The sequence below is a fragment of the Melampsora larici-populina genome (assembly GCF_000204055.1).
Source record: "Melampsora larici-populina 98AG31 unplaced genomic scaffold MELLAscaffold_61, whole genome shotgun sequence".
Classification (NCBI taxonomy): Eukaryota; Fungi; Basidiomycota; class Pucciniomycetes; order Pucciniales; family Melampsoraceae; genus Melampsora; species Melampsora laricis-populina.
In genome coordinates, this window is record NW_006768825.1 from 89,300 (window position 1) to 115,312 (window position 26,013).

A 26,013-nucleotide genomic window follows, 5' to 3' on the forward strand; every position below is an offset into this window, starting at 1 on the left:
AGTTTTGAAAAAAATACAAATAAAATAGAAACCAGTCTGTATTTTGAGAAGTGATTGACCGATCGATCAAATTTTTTTAAACTCAAACTATAAAAACAAACCCAATCCAACCAAAAGAACTCATTTAACTTCTCATCCATTCTTCAGTCAGGTTAGTTCATCTTCTCTCTCTTCTTAATCAAACAAAAGAACTTTAAATAATAATAAGTCTTTCATGGAAACTATCTAATTTCTGATGAATCACTTTTGATCCTTTAGATCTTCCTTTCATCATGAACGCTGAAAAACTCAAACAACTTCAGGCCCAGACCAAGACTGGTAAGTATCTTAAAACAATCACCGATTCTATCAATCAATCAAACTCATTCGATCTGTTCTCATCTTATCTCTTTAGCTAGCAAAGGTCAACCAAGGAGGAAGGAGATCAAACGACCAAAAGGTCTAGGAATGGGTGCAGGTAGTGGAGAAGATAAAAAACTTCAAGCTGCACTTAAGAAGTTGAATGTACAATCGATGGCTGGGATTGAAGAAGTCAACATGTTCAAGGAGGAAGGTAGTAAGATCCTTCACTTTGCGAACCCTAGAGGTAATTACCCCAATCTTTTACTCATCATCGATCATGATGTTTTTCTTTCTTCCGATCGACAATGAAACCTATAACCATCTCTGATTCTTCTTTATACAATCGATCCTGAAACTGATCTTGCTTGCTTTTCTCAACTTTGGTCACTCTATCATCCATCAGTTCATGGAGCAGCCAACATGAACACTTTTGCAATCCATGGAGCTGGTCAAGATAAAGATCTCACAGAATTGGTGCCAGGGATCTTACCTCAATTAGGTCCAGAATCGATTGCGAACTTGCGTCGATTAGCTTCATCTCTTGGGGTACGTTGATCTGGTTTTCTTTAAAGACTCACTGAATCGGTTCAAAACCTAATCAACTGTTTTGGTTTTGTTCTTGGGTTTCGGTTTAGGATTTACCTAATCATAACTTGAATAAGAATTCGAATGTAGTACCTACAGATGATGATGATGACGTACCTGATTTAGTGGAAAACTTTGATGTAGAAGAAACGGTTGGAAAAGATACTGCATTTGAATCAGTTGATTAGAGAAAATGAAACCTAAATGAACAAATCAAATGAAAGAAATCCCCAGTTTTTATAAACCAACCGAAAAAAAATTGACCTTGATTTAAAAAACAAAGAATGTTTCATTTTGAAAAGAAGTAAAGATTGAATCAGAATTAAAGTTTGGAAACTCGAGAATCGGTTTTATGTTTTATTTGATTGTTTTGATTGGTTTGATTACAGACAGAAGAAATGAGATCTTAAATTGAACTTTTGCTTTTTTTATTTTACAAAGTTTTTGGTTTGGTTTGTTTAATGAGATCATTTTTGAATCAATTTTTGCTTCATAAATTGATCAAGAATTTGTAGGGAGGATTAAATTAGAGAATTTATATTGGTTGCAATTTGTGAATTTTTGTTTTGTTGGGTTTTCTATTAATGAACTCGAATTCTGAGTCATTGAGAAATCATCTTTGAAAGATTCTCAATATGTCATTGATATATGAATCATCAAAAGATTGGAACTCTGGTTCTAAAGATCACATTTAACAAAGTTCTCAAGGAATCTCAACCAAGACCAATCAACTTTTGATCTTCAGAAAGACTCATTCCTCATTGTAAGGGGGTCATGACTCATTTGGTGAGTTTGAGTTCATGTTATCGTCATTCAGCTGTTATCAAACTCCTTATCCTGATTTTGAACCTCTATGGGGTCCCAAAGGCCAACTTTACAAACCACTTTTTTGTTGACTCAATAAATCCAGCTCTACATACTCCATTGCAACAAATATGTCACACACAACCTTTAAAGATAAAAACCAGTCTGGTCATGGTCACTAATCCAATGCAGTGACTATCAATGAGAAATCTCATTGAAACACCTTTCATATATTGATTACAAGACATTTGGGATAAGATGTTTAGGTGGATTTATACAAAAGATACCTGATCTATGGTGTACAATACAAGAAATCATCACTCTGAAGGATGAAATTACCTTGATGAGTTTTAATCTTCTCTTCAGTCATACCATTTGTGTTTTTATTTGTATTCTGCTTTGATCTTGAGTTTGGTTAGGATCTTGGTTTTTTCAATCCAAGTTTACCTTCTTGATCATGCTTCAATAATACAACTTGGGTCGGATTATGTGAACAAGTTGATCTCTTATAGCCCGGTTAGCTCAGTCGGTAGAGCATTCGACTTTTACAAAGTTTCGTCTCTTGAAGATGGCATCGAATTGTCGGGGGTTCGAGCCCCCCATTGGGCGAGTCATTTTTGCCTATTTCCTCAACATTTTTTGATTTGGAATCAACCCGATCAAAGGCAAAAAGAGTCCTTTGAGAGTGTGGGGTTTCTAAAGGAAAAAGACGTGATTTAAGTAGACAGAGAAATTCCATCTTCCTGTACCTCACTCACCCTTTACCCCTTACCAACTGTGATCACAAAAGACAAGACAAACATGAAGTGATACAACCTGAGTCTTTTTTTCTTTCCGTTCAACTTCTCTTTCTCTCTGTGGTAAAAAATGAATCAAGAGTTTCTTAAAATTAATATTTCAAAATAGAGAAAAAGTGAAGAAAAGAAAAAAAGTTAATGAAAACATTGAACATGGATTTTTTTTTCGAGTGTATATATTTATATGTAAAAAAAGCAAAATAAAAAAAAAACAGAAAACAGAAAAAAGAAAAAAAAAGTAACAAATTTTTTTAGTAAAGTAAATGAAATTGAATTAAATAAACAAATCCAATTTGTGAAAATTGAAATTGAAGTTATTGAGAAAAAAAGGATGTAGAAACCCGAAGACGGACAAAAAAAAAGAAAAAGAAAAGACCCTACTACTATAAATATATATATGACAGAAAAAAAACCTAAAAACAATTGAGGAAGAAAAAAATAAATATTAAGTTTTAAAGGTGTGTGTGTGTGTAAGAATAAGGTGTTTTCTTCAAAAATTTGCAATCAAAAAAGAAAAACAGAGAAAACAGAAAGAAAACAGAAATACATGGAAAAGTAAAAGAGAGATCAAAGAAAAATATTTTTTTAAAAAAAAAGAAGAATTAGGAAAAAAAAAAGAATCAAAAATTCAAAAATTCAAAATCAACAATGCTACAGATTAGCTTTCGAAGAAAAAAAAGAAGAAAAAAAAAGACACTATGCAAAAAAAAAATGACAGAGAATCCACCGCCCTTGAAAAGATTTAAAAGATCTTGATTTCTTTAACGATGAACAACGTTTCTATGAAGTCCTTCACTTGCGGTTCTAAAACTGATCGGACTCGGTACCAAATCATCAGGTCCATTGATACCTAAAGAAGTTTGAACATAACCACCCGAAGGCAAACCCGAACCCGATGGATCATGATCATCATCAGAATTAGAAGTAGATTGATGATTCAAAGGTAAAGGTTGAGGATCAGAAGCTGCAAACAATTGATGATAATATGAAGGATGATGAGGATGAGAAGTTGAAGATCCATGAGGTAAATAAATCCTACGTGTTTGTTCATTCGGATTCGATTCTTCGGTCCATGATCGAGATCGAGTTCGAATATGAGATGGTGGTGGTGATTCGAATCCTTCATCTAATCGGATTCTTTCTCCTATTCCTGTTGGTAAGGGTGGTGTCATCGGATCTGATGTTCCACTGGTAAGAGTGATCACTGGGATCGTTTCTACTACTGCTGTCATTTCAACACTTTCAGATCGGGATTGAGTTTGAGTAGCAGCATAAGACCTTCTAATCGGATGATGATCTTGTTCTACCTTCGTACCATTCTTCTTCTTCTTCTTCTTTTCATTATAAAACTTAGATTCAGCTTTATCCTTCTCAATCACTTCTTCAACCAATTTGATCTGTTTACTTCTACTTTCTTCTTCTTCAATCCCTCCAATCCTACCATCACTTCCACTTAATCCTCCTAAAATCATTTCTCTAATCAAATCTGAATCTTTTGGCCAATATTGGATTTGTATATATTTATACATCATCCTAGGTACTCCTGCTAAAACTTGAACTAACACAAACGAGGCCCAAAATTCAAAAGTCGAAAATGTATAAAGTACTATATCTTTATAATAATAATCGGCTAAACCTGAATAAATCGCTGTCCAAACCAAGACCATCATCGATGAAACCGTCAAGACGATGACAATGAACCAAGGAAAATATCGTGTGTTGATGACAATCAGATTATTGGCTGCAAAGACCGCTCCCACTGCAACGGTCGTTCCGAATTCCCATATACTCACATCTCTTCCGGTGACCGAAACAGTAGGTGAAGAGAAATAAACAAAATATGGAATCCAATAACAAACTGCCGATTGATAAGTTCCATCCAACATATAAAACCAAAACTTTGATCTTGTGTATTGTAATCCTTTAATGCCACGTTGATAGAGTGCTGGAAAAGCCATGGATGCATTCGCACTTAAATCTTGTTCAAACGCTCCCATCAATCCGACCGGTAAGGAAGTAAACACTAGATTATATAACATTATAAATGTATATTCAAATAAATACGATCCATTGAAACTACAATAGATTTGATACCAAAACAAAACCAAGGTCCAAATGATATTCTTGAAGAAAAAGTTGGCATGCATATCTGCAATTCGAATATAACACCATCTTCCATGTACTAATAAGAGTCGAGTTAAGAATCTAAATTGGCCTAATGCATAATCGGCTGACATGGAAGCTTGAGCACCTTCTAATCCAGCGATCCCAACTCCGATATGAGCTTCTTGAATCATAGCTACATCATTGGCACCTAATAAAAGATCATCTCTTCAGTCACATTGCAAAAACATCAATCAGATTAAAAAAAGAACTGACCATCTCCAATGGCTAAAGTCATTGCACCTCTACCTTCCTTTACCAATTTGACCGTCAATGCTTTCTGAGCAGGAGAGACACGACAACACACCACCGTTTCACACTGAACAGTAAGAGCTAAAAAGTTGGCCTTTAAAGAACTATCTAATGCATATCTCAACGTATCACCATCAATGACGACCGCATACCCATCTAATGGTCTCTTCTTCCTTAAAGTGGTGCTTCTACTCTCATCAGTACTCATCTTGATCCCACCCTCCGACTCATCATGATCCGTTCTAGGTGGTAAGGAATCTTCTCTTCCATCACTCTCTCTTTCATCAATCACCGACATTAATTTCTCTAAACCTTGTTCGATTTGAGACCTAGCACCTTGTTCAGTATCCGAACTAATAATCATAATCTCCATCGTATTCTTTAACAAATTACAACTATATCCAATCTCAATGGCCGTTTGAAGTTTATCTCCTGTCAAGACCCATAACTTGATCCCAGCTTCATGTAACTTTTCAATGGCTTCAGGTACACCTTCTTGTAATTTATCTTCTAATGCAGTAGCACCTAAGATCTCTAATCCTCTTTCAAATTCATCGGCTACTTTTTCAATCGCTTCTTCTCTTTCTTTACCTCCAATCTCACTCGCTTTAGAAAACTCTACATCAAACTTTAAATATTCTTCTTCTGATACTTCTCGACTACCAATCAATAAAGTTCTTAATCCAGCCGTCGCAAAGGCTTCTAAATCTAAATTCGTTCGATTCTTCGATTCTAAATCATGATCTGATCTTAATCTTGACATGATAATACTATCAGCTCCTTTACAAATCAATTTAATCCTTCCATCCGGACATCTAACCAAACTACTCATTCGTTTTCGTGAGCTATTAAATGCAATGATCTTCAAAAGTTGATATTTCTGTCGTTCTCCCAAGACTTCTAATGTTAAAGTATCACCCAACTTTTTCACAAACACAAATCCTAAATCTCTTGCTGCTGCTACCAAGGCTGCTTCATCTGGACTTTCAGCTTTATATTCGATTCTTCCTTCTGATTTGCTTGCAATCACATCATGACACAATGCCAGTGAAGTCCAAAACTCAATCATTCTCATTCGATGTTCTTCTTCTTGTGGATCTTCATTAAACATATCTTCCACTAAGCCAGGTGAGATTAATGTCAAACTTTCGTGATTTAAATATCGATGTCGGAAATGTCGTTTCATCAGATCAATCATCTTTCGTTTAGATTCAGCTAGATGAGTAGCAGCTAAAGCAGGATCATCTAAGGCAGATGGATCATGATCAGCTCCTCTCTTAGCTGCTCCTCTCATCGCTTCGGTGACTCCTTCTCCATACGCTATACCTGAGATCGAACAACGTTGGAATTCCATGACGTTTTGAGTCAAGGTGCCAGTCTTGTCACTAAAGATATATTCGATTTGTCCTAGATCATCTGAAAGATTCCATGATTTAGGTTCGGCTGGACAATTCAACGGTTCATAATACATTTCGATATCTCTGAAAATCGTTAAAGCTTGAATGGTTCGAACAAATTCAAGTGTGATCACCAATGAGATGGGTACGATCGATTGAAACAAGATCAAAGCTGCACTAAAGTATCCTCAAATCAGATCGAATTCAAACCATCAATATACATCTTATAAACAAGAACCCAAAAGAAAGATCACCAACCCAAAAGTGACCAATGCATCTAATGTAGCAATTGATGAAATACTAGCATTCTGTTCGTAATAATAAGCACTCGTCGACGTGTTTCCTGAATAAATTCCATCTCCAATCGCGTTGACGGCACAGAGTACGACCAAGATGACGAAATTGATGATGACAGCATAATTGGTTTCATCCGAGATTTTAGCTTTCTTGGATGGAGTATCACCTATGATGAAGATTCCGAAAAAAAAATCAGTCTCATTTCAAAGTGGAATTTCAGAGATCAGAGAGAATCAAACCTTGGTTCAACATGATTTTAGTATCTTTACCAGTAAAGACCACCAAACCCATCACCCATTGAGTATTTCTCAAAGTACAACCTCTCAATAACATCTCATTAATCCCAATCACTTCTCTCTTCTCTGAACCTTTTTCAAGTTTTCGTCCTTCCGTCAAGGGATGTTCACGTCCTTCACGTTCGTCTTGAGTCCAATACTTTAATGTAGCATTATAAGCATACAGATTCGCATTAGGTGGTTCTGAATCAATTAAGAAATGAGAATGTTCTAAATCTTCTTCATTAGCAATCGATTTAGTCGATTTAATCGATTTCCTCGGTTTCAAATTCGTTTCTCCATCCAAATTCTTCGTTTCTACAAAACATTGTCCATCTGGATCTGATGATGATAAGATCACCAAATCGGCCGGGATAGCTTCATCTTCTCTCAATAAGACGATATCGCCTACTTCTAATTTCTTCCATAACGTTCGTTCCCATTTAGCAGTTCCTGAAGTAGGGGTTGAATAATCTACCACTTCTGATGATGATTTTCTTTGTCTTGATTGGATTGATGAGGTAGCTTTGATGGGTGATTCAGATCGGATATTCATTTCACTCAGAGCAGCATCCAGTACAGATCTACTAGGATTAGAACTACTTTGACCTGCTTCACCAAGACCTCTTTGAACTCCTTCATCTGAATCCGAATCGAGATCTCCCGTTTCATTCTTTGAATTCGATTCTCTCAAGAAATCCGTATTAAATGTACCTTTTTCCCTTTCCCTCAACTTTCTAACTCCTTTGGTAATCTTTGTACGATGTTGACCTGAAAACTCGGTTTGTTGATCCACATCATGCGTTTCCCATGGCCAATCCAAGTTTTCCCACCATGATCCTCCACCTGATCTAGGTACATTGACATTTCTCCAATCTCCTAATCTTGTACAGGGTGAGTTATTCACACTGTTATCTAACATATATCTTCGATAATCTTCAAAACAATCCTTGGCTCCTGTTACACATAAGATAAACAGTAATGGTAACATGGCGACTTGAGGTGTGGCGGCTCCAAAGATTGGAAAGTTTTGAAAGATGACTAGGACGAGGAAATAAATATTGGCTACGTTTCGAAATTGTTCAAAGAGATTCTATTGGAAATCGAAAAGACGATATTGAAAGATCAGTTTCATGTAAAGCCAAAGTTGAAGTATAGTGAAGAGAGAGAAGAGAGAATCAGGCACCTTTGGTAAGAATGAGATGATGGTATATTTAGTAGTTCTAACTTTATTTCGAACATATTTAGCTAATGGATCTCCATTTCGATCGATCTGACCAGTAGGTAAGACCAAGTTCACATAAATCGATCTTCTTTCATTGGAAAAGGAAGGACCTCGATTCGAATGTTTCTTATTAGATTTCTTTTGTTGTTTTTTAAAATCAGTAGCCGGTGAATCTTCTAATTCTTTTAAATTTTGAGTATGTTCATCTTCACCTTCACCTGAGTTAGCGATAGAAGGTAATGGAGGTGGATCTAGATCAGGTGCGATAGGTAAGGGAGGTAATTTAGGATCTAAATAAGATTTTCTTGTATGATTTGAATTAGCGGTTGGAGGTCTAGATCTTCTTTGAAATCGTTTACGTGCTCCTAATGGATCTTTACTTGATGATTGACCTAATCGTTTCTTTTTAGCTTTCCTTCTACGATCATCTTCTGAGATGGCTTCATGGATCGTTTCAGTAGCAGATCTAGTTAATCGTAATCTATAGTCTGGATCATTTACAGATAAGAGTGCTGAATCTATATATCTTCCGTTCTCATCAAAATCATCTTCATCTTCTAAGAATAATGGAGCTGGTTGAGTAGGTGGATAGATGGTTGAACGTGGTCTGTATGAAGGTAAATGAGGAGTTGTTTGATTTGATGGACCTGGAGTTGGATTTGAATGTGGTGAGTTTGAATTTGATGGATGGTTTGATTGTTGTTGTTGATGATGATGATGATATGCTGATGATGATGATGATGATGATGATGATGACATTGAGAAAGGATAAAGTTGTAGTATGGTTGGATAGAACGATGAACTGAAAGGAATGTGAGTTTGATTTGAATGAGAATGAGAATGAGAATGGGTTGATGGGTTGATGGGTTGAGTTGGTTGAGTTGGTTGGTTGATTAGTTGGTGGTTAGGGTCAAGCTTGAATTGAATTGGTGAATTGGTAGTAATCGATTAGTGAATTAAGTAAAAGGGTTCATTCTTTCTTGATTGCTTGTTGTTCTTGTTGTTGTTGATGCCATGTTGAACTTCAAAATACACAATCTTCAATCGGACTAAACTCAACCTGTTGTACATACCACCACTCCTCAGGCTCTCGTCTCGTCTGGATGGCATGGATTAACCGCATCGCCATCTCATCTCATCTCATCTCATCCCTTCTCTTCCTCTTCCATCCATCTCTCTACTATTCAATTTCATCAAATCACTTTGTATCACCTCATTTCTTTCTTTCGACATGCATAAGAGTTTGAACCCCAGTACGAGAAAACCAAAATGAAAATCACTTGGAAAGTTGATCAAGGTATTCTGAAAGGAAAATCTAAAAACCAAATCTTGTTCTGTCTCCAGTCTGATTTCTTTAGCCATCTACACATGCAACATAGACAAATTCAATTTTGGTTGACTTCAAGTGAACTAAACATGAAGAATTGTGTTTTGGGACGAGTTGTAAAGACAAGGGTTACCACTCTTACCACCACTTCATGACTTGTGGTATCACTTCTAGAAAGTATACGATATCTTATCCGTCTTCAGGGATTTGTGTACATATTGAGAAGCTACTTGGGGATCTATCCCTCATCAAGCAAGGGAAGATGCATTCAGGGGGATTCTGACTTTGTACAGTTGTTTTCGTGCGGTCACGTGACCCGAAAGTCGACTCATCCACCTCATTCTCCCAACACTTTTCCAACCTCACCAACTCCTTTCCTCGTTGATTCCGCGCGTCCGATGCCACTTGACGCGTCTAAAACGGGACAGATGGTCTAGGATATCCTTACCAACAACTTGATCAACAACTGGTCAGATCCGAACGCGTCTAGCCAGAGTGCTGACGCGGTAGCCGCTTTCTTGAAGGGCTCGGATGAAGGCCTTCCGCAGGTTGAGATCACAACCGGTACATACGCTTGGCGTCGCGCCAAAACAAACCGAGGTTCCTCACCTCACCTAGTTCTCGGAGAAGAGAGCGAGGGCAAGTACCCCGGCCTCCTTGGGAACACGTTCAAACAATCACTGGCACACCAAGAACTGAACAGATGGCCAGGTTAGTTCCCGGCAACAAGGACAACCAATCCCGAATGACTCTCCTCAAATTTGATGGAAGTCACCTAAGAAGTGATCCAGCTACCAGCCAAAGGACAAATCACAAAGAAAATCAGTGTCAACATCGACATGGCGGCGGATATTAGTGCTTGTCAACATGGCTTTCAATCACCACCAGCTGGACCTGTCCAAACGGGTCCTCTTTCATCCGGCTGCCAGCCTTGAAAGCTCCACTGAGCGGCGGCACCATTGCCAAACCCCACCCTAAATCCTAATGCCTTGCTTGATTTCCAAGCTGGTACTAGATTGGAAAAGCTTGATGTTCTTACGGAGAGCCTCCATCTTCTATCATCCGCTCAAAATGGTAGACCCAACCGACAAGGGACTCACAAGTCCAAAGTGGGTTCTTATTCCTCAGCAGAATCAAAAATTGGATCCCAGGGAGCACAGTTGCTCCCATCAATGCATGACACGGGCCCAAAGGTTTCTCCTAAACCCAAAACCCAAGAAACAGGTAACAAACACCATGATTCTGGCCCAAATAGACAAATCCCAAGTTGCACTAGCATCTTTATCAGTGATGCAACTAATTCAAGGATTTAATGGAGCCTTCAAAACGCACAACCTAAAATTCAAAGACCCAGACAGGTGAACTATTATAGTGAAGACAGTTCAACAACATCCATCACATGATCTTGTCCTACACCTAGAAAGCACAGCTCATGTGGAAAAAATCCAAGCAGCCAAAAAGACCTGGTTGCCAGGTTTTGACCTCATTGCAAAACAAACAGGAGCACTTCACAGCCTTAGTTCACACCATACCAACGTCTTTTGTTACAGAGATTGTGAACCACCAAGAAGAGCTTTTAGCTTCAAAACTGTGACCTTTATCCTCTGGCTTAACCCCAAGCTAAAAGGGGACCCCTCAAAAAGATAATCCACCCTTTGCATAGGACTTCCAACTCAAGAACGGGCAGAGAAATGTGTTAGAGAAAGAATTTGGGTTGGTCAAGGTTTACACAACACTGAAGCAGGCCAAGAACCTTCAAAGTGCTGCTATAACTGCAGGGATACTGGTCATACAGCACCATCATGCACCCCCCAGCTATGTGCCCTCACTGTGGAGGCAATCATCACCCTCACAAATGCAGAAAAAAGCCACAACCCCTATGAGATGCACTGCATGTGTAAGAGCTTTGGTCAAAGTAGATCCAACAAAGACGGTGAAGCGCCTATTTGAGTCCAACAACTCATTAGATCTGCTCTGTTGGAACCAAATCACAGATGTGTTTGCTTTATGTAGTGTTTCTATTTCATTCTTTCATTTCTATGTTTCTGTGTGTACTAAAACTTATATAGACATAGTGATTTGTACCACTTTTGTTTTACTCAAAACCTTTTGTCTCAAACCTAACCATGACTTCTTCCATCAAGCCTAGTTTATCAATCTTGTCTTGAGATGGCTTTAATGTTTTTCTTCATTCATTATTAAAGTTTTTCTCACAAACAACCTTCTATCATCACAAACATCTCTCCGGACTGTCTTTGATCTTCCTTACAAATATTTGACTGATAGTGTTGTTTATTTGATTGCTCAGGTATGATTGTGTTTGATGTTCATGTTTAATGTTCTCCAGTTCATTTGTGGTTGTGGTTAAAAGAAATAAATTCATCATTAAAGTTTTTCTCACAAACAACCTTCTATCATCACAAACATCTCTCCGGACTCTCTTGATCTTCCTTACAAATATTCTACTGATAGTGTTGTTTATTTGATTGCTGAGGAATCCTTGATTCCTATATGCTCCACTCACTCTTCCATGCCCAGTGTGCAGCATGAATTGTGGCTGACCAAGCTCCCTACAACCCAAGCTCCTCACCCAAAATAGTGGTGACACCAGAAGTCACTGACATCACCTCCCAATGTTAGAACAACTTTTTCAAAACTTACTTTACCTGAAACATAATCCATATTACAATCAAACTGTTGACACTCATCAGACACAGCCAATTCACTTTACTCTGAATTTATTAACCTTTTTGCAATCCTTTCTCTTCAAGCACCAATGGTGAACAACTTTGATTATTTACCCCAAGAACAAACTACATGGACACTTGTCTCCCCAAAACCAACAGAAAGAAAGACAGGAGCCCGCCCACATGCTTTCCTTTATATACAGAAAAATCTACAAGCTCAAATAAACCCACTCACCTCACTATTCAGTGGGATTATAGGGCTCAATCAAGGATTGAAAGAGAAAGAAGACATTTATCTCAACTTTATAAAATTAAGATGACTATGTAGGTAATCTAGATTGAATCAACTTTGTGAGATATCTTGAATAAACTATGTAAGACAGAAGAGTTTTTGGCTGGGTACCATGATTGGATTGATCAATGGAAAGACAGTACAAAGACAAGGATTGATTGAAAAGACCTTGAAAAGATGAATCTATATATATGAAGATAGTAAAATATGAGGATTGCTTGGATTAATAGAAGAGAAAGAGGAAATCTGATTACAAATGATATGAGTGTTCAACTTACAGTCAAATCAGAGTAGACAAGAAAGTTGCAATGTGATTACAAATGATATGAGTGCTCAACTTACAGTCAAAGACAATGCTGTCAGGCAGCAGTGTAGCTCATTGGTCTGCTCACAGTTGCTTTGCTCTATGAATCCAAATGTCTTTTCATGTTGTGTTGCATTACAGAGCAACACAACTAAATCAGCCCTGGAAGCAGGGTATCAGACATGCCCAGGGTGAATGAGTGGCATATTCCAAGGCCTTTAGGTGTAGGCTATGGAGAAAAAGAACTAATATGTAATCTCCTTTGTAATTACACAATTGTCTTTTTTGTTTGACTTCATAGGTAGCTAATGAAAATGCATGACTCAAATTGTTCCTTAAACCTTTTTGGGAGATTTCAGGGGTTGTGTTGCAAGCAATGTAACAGGTGTTGCTTTTGCCCATTGTGATGCTCCTGTCTAGATAGAAATGTATGTTGTTGCATTGCTTACAACCCCCCCTTGCAAGCAATGCAACACAGAAGCTCATTGTTGATGTGAGCCATGGCACATAGGTTTGTCAGGTCACATATCACCAAGACTGGGGTTTGAAGTTTTTTGAAGTAAGTCATTGTCCTTATGCTTCCATGATTACCCGCTAAAAAATTCTTTGACTTTGCAAACACACAAATCACTTAAAAGCAAATGAAAGATATATTTGGTCCCACAAAGAAAAAAATTGACCATTTGGACATAGGAGCGCTGATTCTACATAGCTTTAAAACCCATTTTTGCAGCATCTGTTATTCCGCAGACAAGGATTTTAGGAAAGGAAAAACCTAAAAAAACAGTGTGGGTCTTTGTGTCACACACGATTGGAACTTCCTACTTGAATTGCCCTATTGGAACATCAGAGTTATACAGACAAGTGTGATAACTGATCTTCTGTTCATCAAAAATAATTCTATATGACCTATGAAGAATATGATTCATGGGTTGTGGTAATTGATAACTCACTATCACTCACATCTTTTGCTTATGTTGTATTGTTGAAATCATTTGAGCTCTCTATCATCTGCACATCAACATTGGTACAACATTGTTGGATCTTTGATCAATTTACTGTATCATCATTTTGGTCAAATAATCAATATACACTTGATTTTTCACTTACAGCTGTTCCAACAATGATTGATTCATTTTTCCAAAAATTCTCTCCTGTACAAAACTCAAAGTTTTGGTTTTATCAAGTTTTCTCTTCACAAGGTTGAGCAATATGGAAGGAAGACAATCATCCCATGAATATCATGTGTCCTTGTGACCATTCATCTATAGATCTTTTGCAATGGATTTTGCAATATGTGTGCCAAATCCTCTATGATAATGGTTTGGCTTTCATGGCTAGCAGCAAGGACATCCCTTTCTGATTGGTTGGTAACATTTGACATAGCCACTCTGTGGCCAACATGCACATCAGGCGTGGTTTGGTTGATTCCGGAGAAAACTGGCAAAACCAGTTACAGTTGTTTGTCTGCTGTGCTGATGAACCTTTTACAATTTTTGGATCAACCATTCTTGGAACAGATGTATTATAATTTTTTACATCACTCTGAAATAATTCTCAGCTCAAGGTCTTTCTGAGATATTTTCATTTTCTTGAACAAAATTTATTGTGGGTTTTTCTCTGTAGATCACATCTCAAGTTCATGATAATTTACCACTGACTGAATGATTTACTTCATCACACACCTTGATCAGAACAACTTTGAAGTTTATACAAGGTTCTATTTGTCTTCAATTCTACTTTAAACTGATTCGGCTCATTGTAATGGGTATTACAAACTTGTGATCTTAAGATTGAATGGTGATTTGCATTTGTTAACGGTTAGAAGGCGATGAAGTTGGCTCAGCCTGGCTCATTCCTTTGGTACAACATATTTCTCTAAATTTGCCATCACGTTTATAACATTTTCATGACGTCATGCATTTAGATGCGTGTTTATACGGATTGATCGATATCAAATGAAAAATAAATGACATGTGAAAGTTGATGACAGTTTTGGAAATCAACCTCCTTTCTGCTTTGACGAGTTTAATCCTCAAATCCAATCAAAACTCAAGTCTTTCATTTGTGACCTTGCTAAAACAAAACTCATCAGGACTCTCACAAATAAAATGAGCATCATCAGGAAACATGGCTCTGAATCGAATCAATCCTCTTGGACTTCATCACTCAACTCATCGGACTCTCAGTCCTGCTTCAGCTTTTCGATTTAACCCCGCTTTGCTTTGATCTTCGCATCAGACGTTGCTTCCTTACTTTGTTTTTTCTTGACTTCATTTGATCGAGCCCGTCAAACGAGGACGATGATTTTCCACAGCCTTTGCGGATTAAGACGTCTCAAGTGTTTGTCCTTCACCGCGCATACGTTGTAACATTTACTTTCTACGTCGATTTTGAGCTTTGATCGCACTCGTCAAACTTTCAGGCACCTTTCCGAAGAGCCCTCCGACAAAACAAAAGATAAATAAGGTCGACAGAAGCTCCTGCACAAGGTCAACTGGAAAAAAGAAGGCGCCCAACGTGGGGCTCGAACCCACGACAATTCGATGAATCATGTGAAACTCCTAAGAGTCGAATGCTCTACCAACTGAGCTAGCCGGGCCTATGATCAATCATCGCCAATAAGCAACTCATCGACGCACGCACCATCTGAAATAGACAAATTGATGGAAGTTACCTCAAATTGGATTTGTGAAGGAGAACAATTTGATTTCTAAACGAGACAAAGAAACAAGGCATTGAACATGTACTGATGTTGATGGCGTTATTAGACATCAAAGTGATTTTGACATCTGTGTCTTTGAAGCTGAAAGTCTGAATTTTGGCCTTGTGAATGAATGATGATCACTGGCTGATTAAAGTGATATAATTCTCTAGCACTGCAATCAAAAGGTGATCTGAAAGTGGTATCAGCTGTTTGTGACACCCAAGTATGTATGACATTCAGCTAGTTTGCTTCTTGGAGTCAGAGGCAGCAATACTCTGAGATTCTTGAAAGCACAGTTTTTCTAGGAAGTATGGATTTTATAATTGAGCATTCACGACTGAACAGTCGAGAACTCCTTTTTTGAGCGTAATCTTTTTGGTCAGTAACATTTTGTTTGTTGAGGATTGCTTGAATGGTCTCTATACCATTGGGGATCTGCTTGTAGCTCTGAATCAGTCGGGATTCCTGTAGATTGAGGCCTTGAATTAACTCATATTTCTCACGTTGCTATCCTCGTTGGGCCTGCTGAGTTATGACTCGACTTTGAGAAAGTCGAAATATATAACGTAGCCTCGGCAATTTGTGAGCAGACGCGTTTCAAACCCAGCCTGGCCTGTGCATGCAATAGTTAAACGTGAAGGAGATACATGATTGTTGTTGATGAATGGAGATATGCCAATGGCCTCATGGCAATGCCAAATAGTAAGGGCTCGATCATCTTAATTTTCTTGGTATGAGCTCATCCCTCGTAAGCAGGTCTCGAGACCAAATTGAGGATCAAGTGACGACTAAAGATGACGTCCTGACCCTGACGCAAAATGCAAAGATATCTTTATAAAAGAGTGTATGTTTTTCTTTCAACAAGCTAGCCATTGTAACACAACAGACTTAGTTTAAAGCTCTAGTGCCAAAGGGGGGTGAAAGAACAAAATGATTATCAACAGATGTACACAGACACGCACAAGTATAAAGTCAAACAACAAAAGGCTATATTTATGAGAACAACAGATACGGAACAAAGGTAACTATGTACTAGGTATAAATATATATATTAATCGAAAAGAGATGAATGAGATTTTTATAAGAGAGAACAAAGCTTGATGTTTGGATGAAAATAAAAGACAAGTATTCACAAGTACCAAGAAAAGATCTTATGATTTTCCTTCCTTCCTGTAGATCAAGAAGGTTATTCACAGATAAACACACAACTAGAGAAATTGAATGACAAAAGGTAAAACTGAAATATCAATAAAGATAGATAAAGATAAGATGACGATTAGATTAAGATCGTGTATATATCACATCACTCGCCATTCCAACTTTTATGAAAAGTGCAGAGAAAAAATTAATTGATTCCAAATATTTGGTTCGAGGGTGGTATCAGTCGCCTGATTCTTTTGTAATGGAGATGAAAGTATTCTCAATTCAAGTGAGATTAGATCCGATTGATAGCGAATAGACTTGGTTTCTTGGGTACAACCATTGATCGAGCACTCGATTTGTTTGTGAGAGGTCTTCGACTACTAGGATATCGACATAAGCTTCGACCAGGGTTGAATCCGTCATTCAAAAGTCTAAAGAACCCCACAAGACAGGTACGACATCAATATTTGGTGTCTCATTGAAAGAATTCGGATTAAAAGACTTACACATTGGCAGCAAAACTGTTTTCACCAGAGGCTACTAATACTCCTGTTTCTTCTTCCGGTTCATCATCTACTTCTAAAACCAAACTGTTCTCATTGCTTTCCCAAAAACTACTTTGACTGATAGTTTTATGAACTGATTTTGTTTCAAGATCCCCTAGTTTCCAAGCTTTCTTAGCATTCCTACTTTGAGTACCAAGTGTTTTATTAGGAGAAGATGTAGAGTTATTTGAAATGATAGATCCGGCATAACTACTTGGTCTGGCTGGATATATGGGTGAAGTTCTATCAGAGATGGGTGTACTTGACTTATTTTCCTTCTTCAGAGAGGATCGTCCATCGGTTTCTAATTTTGATAACATTTGTACTCTGGTAAGCTTAAGAGTTCGTTTAGGTGATGGTGTCACATTGATGCGAGTTTCAACAAGCGCTCTACGTGTTTTGATACTAAAACTACTGTTGTTGCTGTCATTAGGAGGTGGATCCATATGTAATCGACTTCCAGGTCTACTCGAAGGATTCAGAAGTGACGAATTAGAACTGTTGCGTGATCGATATAAGGACGAGCGTTTATCAGATGGTGAATTGAAGCGTTCAGGTGATACAAATGCAGATGGAACTGGCAAAGTCACTATCAGTGGTTGAGGTACAACAGGTGAAGGTGTTGCCGAGTACTGAGACCGCCGCTTGTTAGCAGATAGTGACGGAGATGCATGTGTGATATGGACAGGTGTGGCGGGTCGAGATCCAAAAGGATGTTTAGGAGGAGGAGTTAACTCCAATTCACAAGAGGATCTTGGTGAATCGTTAAGATTGACAGAGATAGAAGGATACGTCGACTTATGACCCATTCGGGAATTGAGACGTCGAGCCGAACACGTTTTCCGATAGGTGTCGCGTGAGTGAGTGAGAAACTCCAGTATCGCATCATGTGTGGAGGGTGTCGCGAAGGCTATAGAACAAAGTGTGTAATCAGCCCAGCTGAGAGAAATCTCTGCGCCTTGAGCGATTGAGCTCATGAGATGTACTTACTACTCAAGATATCTTTTGAATACTCAGTATCCGGCCAGCGTTCTTTGCTCAACTTCAATTCTTCGTCCACTTGAGCGCACAAAAGACGCCAGCTATGGAACAGCTGGTTGAGCCGAGCCAAGTCAGCTGCAGAGTCTGCGGGGACAGCTTCATCTGATTCATCAGCTTCTATAATCACTCGGGCTGTGTTGTCAGCTGAGTTGTGGATCACAATGGTATCGGGGGCTTCCGTGAGTTGATCTGCACCGGATGAAAAATTTACTGTGTCATCGTCTTCCAGTTCATTGATGTCCTGATGTATGGGAGAGACGTTAGACGGCCCAGCGAGAGGAGGAAAGGATCTATTAGAGAGGTCACACGCTTCCGTCGAGGGGGTGCAGGGTTTGTTCACTTGACTCGGACTTTCTTCGATATTGTAGTTACGCTGCAAAAGTCTAAGTGGTGAAATGTATTTCAGAGTTTGATCGGCGCTTACGTCTGATGTTTGAGGAGGTGAGAGAGGTTCTGGGTCTTCTTTGCGCTCCCACGTCTGGTGTTCAGTATCATCATGCCCAGCTGATGCAGAACTGAAGGAGAGTGAGCCAAGTGAGGGTGTGCGAAGGGAAGAGTGACGATGTCTATGCGACTCGATCTGGTGATTGCTTAGAGTGCCTTCACTTTCTGGTTGTCTAATCGGTGCTGTTACAATGCTTTTGAATCGACGGATGCTCGACTCGAACATCTTGCTACCGACACCGCTACAACGCTCCACCTCGAGAGCATTCCTGCAGGAATCATCTCCACTTGTCATCGAGTTTGCTGTTGACGAAACTTCGGAATCGCGACGAACAGAGAGTCGAGAGCCACTGAGTTTGCGTAAAGAAAACCTTCGAATGCTCGAGGTGCGCGTAGAGGTAGGAAGCCTGGGTGCTTCCTTATGAGGCTTCTGTTGAGATTTTGCGCCTGATTGGGAGGCCGAAGACCTTCGATTAAATCGGGGCATCATTGAGAAGGGTTTGATCTCCCTGGTCAGGTCATCAGCCATCAGCCATGATTTTGATCCTTTCGCGGTCGGAGATTCGCTAGGTCCTAGAAAGTCTTCATCTTCAGAAGGACGTTGCAAGCTGTTCAAACTCTCATTGTCGACATCAAACTTTCTTCCGATGAGAAAAGAACGTGCATTCGGTCGAGCGGGTTTCAAAGGCTTGGTCTGTTGATGTGAAGAATGGATGGGGTGAGATGGGTCTTCGATGCTGAGATGGCTGTAAGAAGTTGAGCCAGTGCAGAGAGATGAGCCGTGGTCCAGCGCAGAGTGAACAGTTGGTTCTGAAGTTCCATATTCCTCGTCGTCTTCAAAGCTAGGAAAAGGTATTGATATCATTCCAGGGCGAGCTAGGTGAGAGTTGGAGAAATTGGGTAATGAGAAACGAGTAGAGGACGATGGTAATGTCGCGAGCGGGATGAGATCGGAAGAAGCAGATGGTACACTGTGAGACCATCTCATGTTGATATCATTCGAGGGAGGGTCAGGTTTGGGATCGGATACGGTAGGAAACTTGATGGATCCAGACACTGGGATGTGCGACGTTTGAAGCGGCTTGGAGTCTGGTAGGAGGCTTCGAGGAATGTGGTCATCTTGTATCCTTTTCTTTTGAGTGTGTTGAATGAGTGTTGGTGGATCGAAAGAAATTTCAGACAGTGTATGGTTAGAGACTTGTTGAGGAGGCCTCAGGCCGATTGAGCCTCGATACATATTTGTATCTCGTTCCGGCCCTCTCGTGTATGGAGATTCCTCGCGAATCAAGCTAAGAAACAAATCGCCCCGGCGATGATCATGAGGTTGAGAAGGGTTTTTGAAAGGAAGTTCATCGAGTAGCACAGGTGCAGTCGGACAGCTAGTGAGGAATTCGAGTTGATGCTTAGTTGCATCGACGAAGCCCTTGGAGACAGGCTCAGGTAGCGGCTTTTGAGGCGTAAGGTGATCACGGGAAATGTTGATGAGTGAAGGGCCTACGGGAAGGTGATGTTCAAGTCAACAACAAGTCATTGTGCCATCGTAATAAGTGAGTAGAGTGCGCTCTGGCTCCCACGTCCCACGCGAAGTGGGTTTGAATGTCTATGTGTGGTTGGAGGAAAACTCTTGACTGATGATACAGATATACCCTTGCTGACCACTCGGAGGTGATCATGGCATGATAGGAGTACAGTCACCATGTCATAAAGACTTAGCCAATACAATCTCAATACCGTGAGAGGCGAGAAACGCCTAGAAACTGGGTAAAGGGCAGGTGAAAACGGTACAGTATATTTGAAAGTGAGCCCCCTGCATTGACTACATGGATATGGTAGGCTACATACTTCAGATGTAACGTCAAGTTTAGGCGAAGAGAAAGAGAAGGTAGTGAAGGAAGGTGAAAGGACAGAAATCTAGTGAAGTGATCTGGCAACCCAACCAGAACAAAGAAAGTAAGCTCACGTTTTTTGACTTTAATCTGGCTGGATAAACTTTGGTGTGATGATTGTCCATGAATGTCAGTAGTCACGGCAGATGTGGTGTCTTCGTCCAACCAATGGGATGAGAGTCTTTTGGGATCGTGAAACTGAGATGAAGGACGCGATCGGGAATTTACACTGTTCAAGATTCCCATGAAGCTAGCCCGAACGGCTCGAGTATGATCCTTGGATCGTTTCTTGGAGAGTGATTGTGACGTAGTGGGTTCATCAGAGGTAGGACTATAAGGTGGGCGTTTCTTTGAAAAGACGAATTTAGCTTCAAACTTATTGACCAAGCTCTTCACGTTTGGTGTTTGACGCGATACTTTTCGTTGAACTGGTGCTGTGACTCGGCGAGTAGGAATCTGTGCATTGGGTAGCAAAGGTCGAGTTCGAATGTTAGAAACCGATGGGACCGGACTTGAAGCATTGTGACTGAAGAAAGCAGATGGTGATGTGAGGGCAGAAGACATTGGAGTAGGAGCGGGGATGATGCTGAAGTTTTGCTGAAATGAAGAGTTTGATTCAAAGAGAGCACACTTCTCCTTGACGGAGGTAACGAACTTCGGAAGGGGTTTACTATGGGTCATGAATGGTCATAGTCGTCTAAAGCTTCGTGAAATTTATTTTGAGAAAATAATGAATGACAGTCAAAGCCAAGAACCTTAAGTTCATGAGCTAGAAATCCGACGATAAATAAGTTTGTATGATAGGAGTTGAGAAGTGAGATGATGAAAAATTGAGATGATCAATGGAAAAGTGTTGGTCTACCGTAGAAATCAAATTACAAGAACATCACAAAGCATGACATCAACAAGTGGGTTCGAGATACAAAAGAAGTGGAAGTGAGAGTGAGGAATTAAATTTGGTTTGATTGCTGGTGATTATTATTTGAACAGATTGAAATAAAGTTGAGATTGAATTTGATGATTGATGGGTTTGATTGAGGTGTGATAAGACAGAGAACCCGAGTTTGACATCTCATTAAAGAAATCTTAAACAACCATCACTCGTTCATTGCCTGTCCTTCCTTGAGGATATCCGATACATGCTTCCTTGGTATTCTGACGAAAAGATTTGAAGAACTTGGACGAACACCGGTTCCCTTGAGACTCAAAATGATGAGCTCGCTCAACTTCTACTTCTAGCTTGTAAAACCAATCTCAACTCTTTCTCCTCAAGCTCGTCTCATGGCGCATCCAATTCGGATTTCTTCTCTCGCCACGGTGACAACCTGTTGCCGATTGTCTCTTCCCACGCTCTCGGCGCTCGCATATCATACTGCATACAACAAAATAGAAACAAACTCCGATGGAAGCCGAATGATACACAAGAAGGCTAAAATAGAGAAGCGCATGCATGCATCTCAATTCAGCACTCAAGAGCACCCAGTTCAGGCGTTGGGTGAAATATATGCTCTTCTACCGGGTTCTTGCTTTTGGAGTAATCGTTCTTCAGGTCAGAGATCTTATCAGATTCTAAGATGCTCTACAAGGAAAAAATGACGAGGAGGGTCGTAGGAGTTCAGGTTGTAGACGTTGATAGCCAAGAGTGAAAAAGTTCCCAAGAGTTTCCTTAGAATGCCTTCGGATAAGAGCATTAAGTCTGAATAACATGTGGTGAAGATGTAAACAAATTGAGAACAAAATGCTAAAGTCCGCTGACCTTTGAATGCTGTTGAAAGCCGTGGTCCTGGAGGAAGAAGTAACATGACCATCTCGAAGGATCTTCTTATTTTCATATTTGCTGAGCCTCCTTCATACCCTTTGCCAAATGAGTATGTAGGTCATGTCGTTGATCAAACTGGGAGGCTAGGCCATTCAAGTACAATAAAATCGAATATCTTGTTCTAGATCATGGTAGGATGAATCTTGAAAGCTGGCATCCTAGAATGAGCCTGCAGTTTAAGCCGATCAAACCACCGAGGCAAGAGCCATTTACGACCAAGGCATCCTTCACGCTCGCCCATCCATGCTCTGATCGTAGGTACATAGCTGACCTGCCGCAACCTCCTCACTAGCGTGTCGCCCAAACACCGGGTTCTGAATCTTACTCACCTCGCCTAAGCTTGTATACAACGGGAAGCTTGTCCGGTCTCGATTTCAACGCGATCAGCTTATCAACGTCGCACGTTTCAATTTGTCTAGCCTTCCTGGTCCATTTCCAGTTCCTGCAAAGGACACGTCCACCCGAACTCCAAAACTATCGGCCGTTACCAAGAGTGCTACTCCAAATCAGATCGTACCAATGGCTCCATTTCCCAAAGCTGCAAATGGGATTGCTGCAAGCAGTTCGAACAGAGCAACAAGTGCTACCACAAGAACGCTTCGAAGTGTAAAACAATCTTATTGAGTGAAACATCTACACTACGGTCCAAACTCAAATGGCTCTTTTATCCTCAGAACGTCCATAGTCACGAGCATTGCCATTTCATCTCAGATATCTCCAACTTACAAATATGGTATGTAATCAAAACATAAAGTAAGCATTTATGTACCGAACACATCTTCATTATGAACAATAAATAAAAATCAGACGTACTCGGAATATACACCTAGTAATCATTATCTGATGCTTATCAATACGTTCCAATGATATAATTAGTTCAAATATAATGAAAATGCCATGTCTATGAACACCATACGTCTGATGTTCATCTCGTGAACATTATACACAAAAATGAAACCAGTACATATTGGTTTGATGGCCACAACATCAGACCTGAGGCTCAATCTTTGGAGTCACTCGGCTCATCATTTGCTCAGCCTCCACTGATTTCAGGGGCCATCCCTTCACTGGTTTTTTTCTTTTCTTCAACTCTTTCTCTTCGTCTTGTCTCTAACTTTTTCTTCAATTTTTCTCTTTCTTCGACCGTTTCTTCAACTTTCTCCTTTTCGTCTCCAATTCCTAGTTCCTCTCCAGGCTCCACTCCCCCACTTCTTCTCTTCATGTTCCCAGTTCCTTTTGTTTTGTTTCACGTTGGTTATCAGTTCCATCTTTGATTGGAATTTTGAGCACCTCATTTTTCTCATGTTCATCTCTCGAGCCACATCCTCAACTTTCTCTTCAACCTCAACCTGTTCATTTGTTAATGTCCAACCTACCAATCTCATTCTTGACCCTTTTCTTTTTTTCCTGTTGCCTATCATCATCCTCAGCTTTCCTTTCTTTTCTGTCTTCTGCTTTTCTGTTGTTTGTTATCTATGTACAAAATCTGATTTGTACCTCATAGAATACCTCACAGAGGGATGTCTTGTTTCTCTTGCCTCTAATTGTGAGCTGTCTCTATGTTTGCAAATCATCGTTACAAAAAAGTGAATGCAACCCACAGTATGAACACTTCAATATGAGAGAAAGAGAAAATCAAAATCGATCAAAACCGATATGAAAAGCCAAAAATCGAAAAATTGAGAAACAAAACCTGCCAAATGCTCGATCGGTCTCATGTTTGATGGATGTACTTGGTACATATCCACAGTGTACTCAGAAACTCAGCACTTTCTCGGCAGTATATAACACCAAGAAACATTCTGAGAACATGGGACTTACATCTTGAATGCGCAGAGCATTCAAAACAGTTACATACCAGTTATGTATCGTGGCTGCTCAAAGAAGTTAAGAAGCGTACCGTTGGGACGTACCGCCGATATATACGTTATATCGATGGTATCATGTTTACTATGGACGTTTTCAGAATCCACAGACCTTTGTTTCTGGACATCCAGTCTCATTACATCTCAATTACATCGGGTTTGGACCGTAGTGTATACGTAGATAGCCATAGTCAGGTTAATCCCATTAAGGTCTTAGCTTAACTAAGGTCTAACCTTCAGTTCGACCGGTCTACACCGTCGACGAGCGAGCACAAATAACCCAGACACAAAAGCCGATCCCTCGACACTCGAGTAATCGAGGATTGAGTATTTGGTGAGAACAGAGACCTCGGCCCCATTCGATTTACCTGGTCTACATGCCTGCTGTCAAGGCTGGTTACAACGTTATGCGCCCAACCGTGTGAAGGCATAAAATCGTGTGAATATGGTGTCTCGTATTTTTCTTGACGAAACACTCTAATAGCTCTCCGAAATATGGTGAGCTTATCCACCAGTTGAACTTGCTGCATACTCTTCAGAAGGCAGAGATGCTGATCTTTTCATTGTTTCGATATACACTTTGAGATCACCTTGACAATTTCTTATGTACAAAAACATATATAGGGCACAGTGTTGATGAGGATATGAGCCTGCTCGAATTCAACCTAATTCAACCCATCCACCCTCGGGACTTGAGATCTCGAATCTGTCGTCGGAAATTTGTCCAAACTCTTTGTTCAACCTTGATGAAGTGTAGATCTTTGACGTCGGGCGATAGAACAATTGCATTTATCACTCTGAGACAGAGAGAATCCAACGAAGATGGACGTGGTTCGCCCGTCTTTCGTATGGTAGTTGCTCCTTGCTTTTCTTGAGATTGACGATATAAGAGCACGACTCTTCTCGAGATTCAGATACAGCATCCTCCCCAGCGCATCTCTTCTACGTCGAGATTTCCATATCCAATTATATTTCATTCCCTTGACAGAATAGCTTGCTATACCTTATCAAAACTTTGCAATATGAATCTATCCTGGGTTTCTGCTGCGCTGGCCTTGGCTGGTACATGTCTCACTGCATTTTTCCTTTTGCTATCTTCAATTCTCGTCTTCTGGTCAGACGGAGCACTCATCTTTTGCTTTGCGTGTATGCCATCTCTAGTGACTGTCAGCGCTGGTTTTATACCGTTGGAGTCCGAGTAGGTGATAGTCAATTACTCCTTATTCTCTCATAATCCTGATGTTCGTGAAGAGGCTGATTCCTTTATCTACTATATCTCATAGTGACCAACAGATTGCAGTTACGCAACCCAATTCCATCACACAGACCACAACAGTTCAGACAGTCACTGCATATTTCCAAAGCTCGATGACAGCTATCCAAAATTGTCACGGTCAGATAAGGACTGTAAGCCAAGCACGGGTTGCGGTCACAACCATTACTACGACATTCCAAAAAATCCAGGCTCAATTTCCTGACTTCCAACAATGCAGGTGCACTGGTCTTGGTCAAGACGTACGTTGATTTCCATGAATACGCGCACGGCCATTCAAAGTCGTGCCAAATTGAAGCATGTTGCTTACCCACAACGTGAGACAGGAGGGCTTCCATCGAATCGTCATCGCGCTGTTCACTCAGTTCCAGGCTGTTGTCAACACCGTCAATGTACGCTTCAGTGCTTCGCTTGACCTCTTTCAATGTCAGTCATGTTGAGTTTTGTACTGTATTATATCTAGCTAAATTTTCCAAACTTCTCCAGCCTGTTGGCAAGAATTTGAGAGCTACTTTGGCACAGTCGGTTCTTTTGCAGCAAACA

At 39.9% G+C, this 26,013-nt stretch overlaps 3 protein-coding genes across 3 annotated transcripts; 1 reads left to right on the plus strand and 2 right to left on the minus strand.

The window, feature by feature from the left end:
- Positions 1–113: 113 nt before the first annotated feature.
- MELLADRAFT_50481 (uncharacterized protein) lies at positions 114–1,503 on the plus strand (the record flags this gene model as incomplete). Its single annotated transcript, XM_007416460.1, has 5 exons — positions 114–151; positions 259–318; positions 395–586; positions 746–888; positions 978–1,503. 4 exons carry the CDS (start codon positions 273–275, stop codon positions 1,113–1,115), a joined length of 519 nt encoding a protein of 172 aa, XP_007416522.1.
- Positions 1,504–3,289: 1,786 nt separating this feature from the next.
- MELLADRAFT_124105 (putative aminophospholipid translocase) lies at positions 3,290–8,896 on the minus strand (the record flags this gene model as incomplete). Its single annotated transcript, XM_007416547.1, has 6 exons — positions 3,290–4,842; positions 4,908–5,107; positions 5,171–6,517; positions 6,599–6,803; positions 6,877–8,005; positions 8,099–8,896. The coding sequence occupies 6 exons, from the start codon at positions 8,894–8,896 to the stop codon at positions 3,290–3,292; spliced, it is 5,232 nt and encodes a 1,743-aa protein (XP_007416609.1).
- Positions 8,897–16,889: 7,993 nt separating this feature from the next.
- On the minus strand, positions 16,890–21,194 carry MELLADRAFT_68000 (uncharacterized protein; the record flags this gene model as incomplete). Its single annotated transcript, XM_007416546.1, has 4 exons — positions 16,890–17,028; positions 17,104–18,052; positions 18,133–20,121; positions 20,588–21,194. 4 exons carry the CDS (start codon positions 21,192–21,194, stop codon positions 16,890–16,892), a joined length of 3,684 nt encoding a protein of 1,227 aa, XP_007416608.1.
- Positions 21,195–26,013: the final 4,819 nt, after the last annotated feature.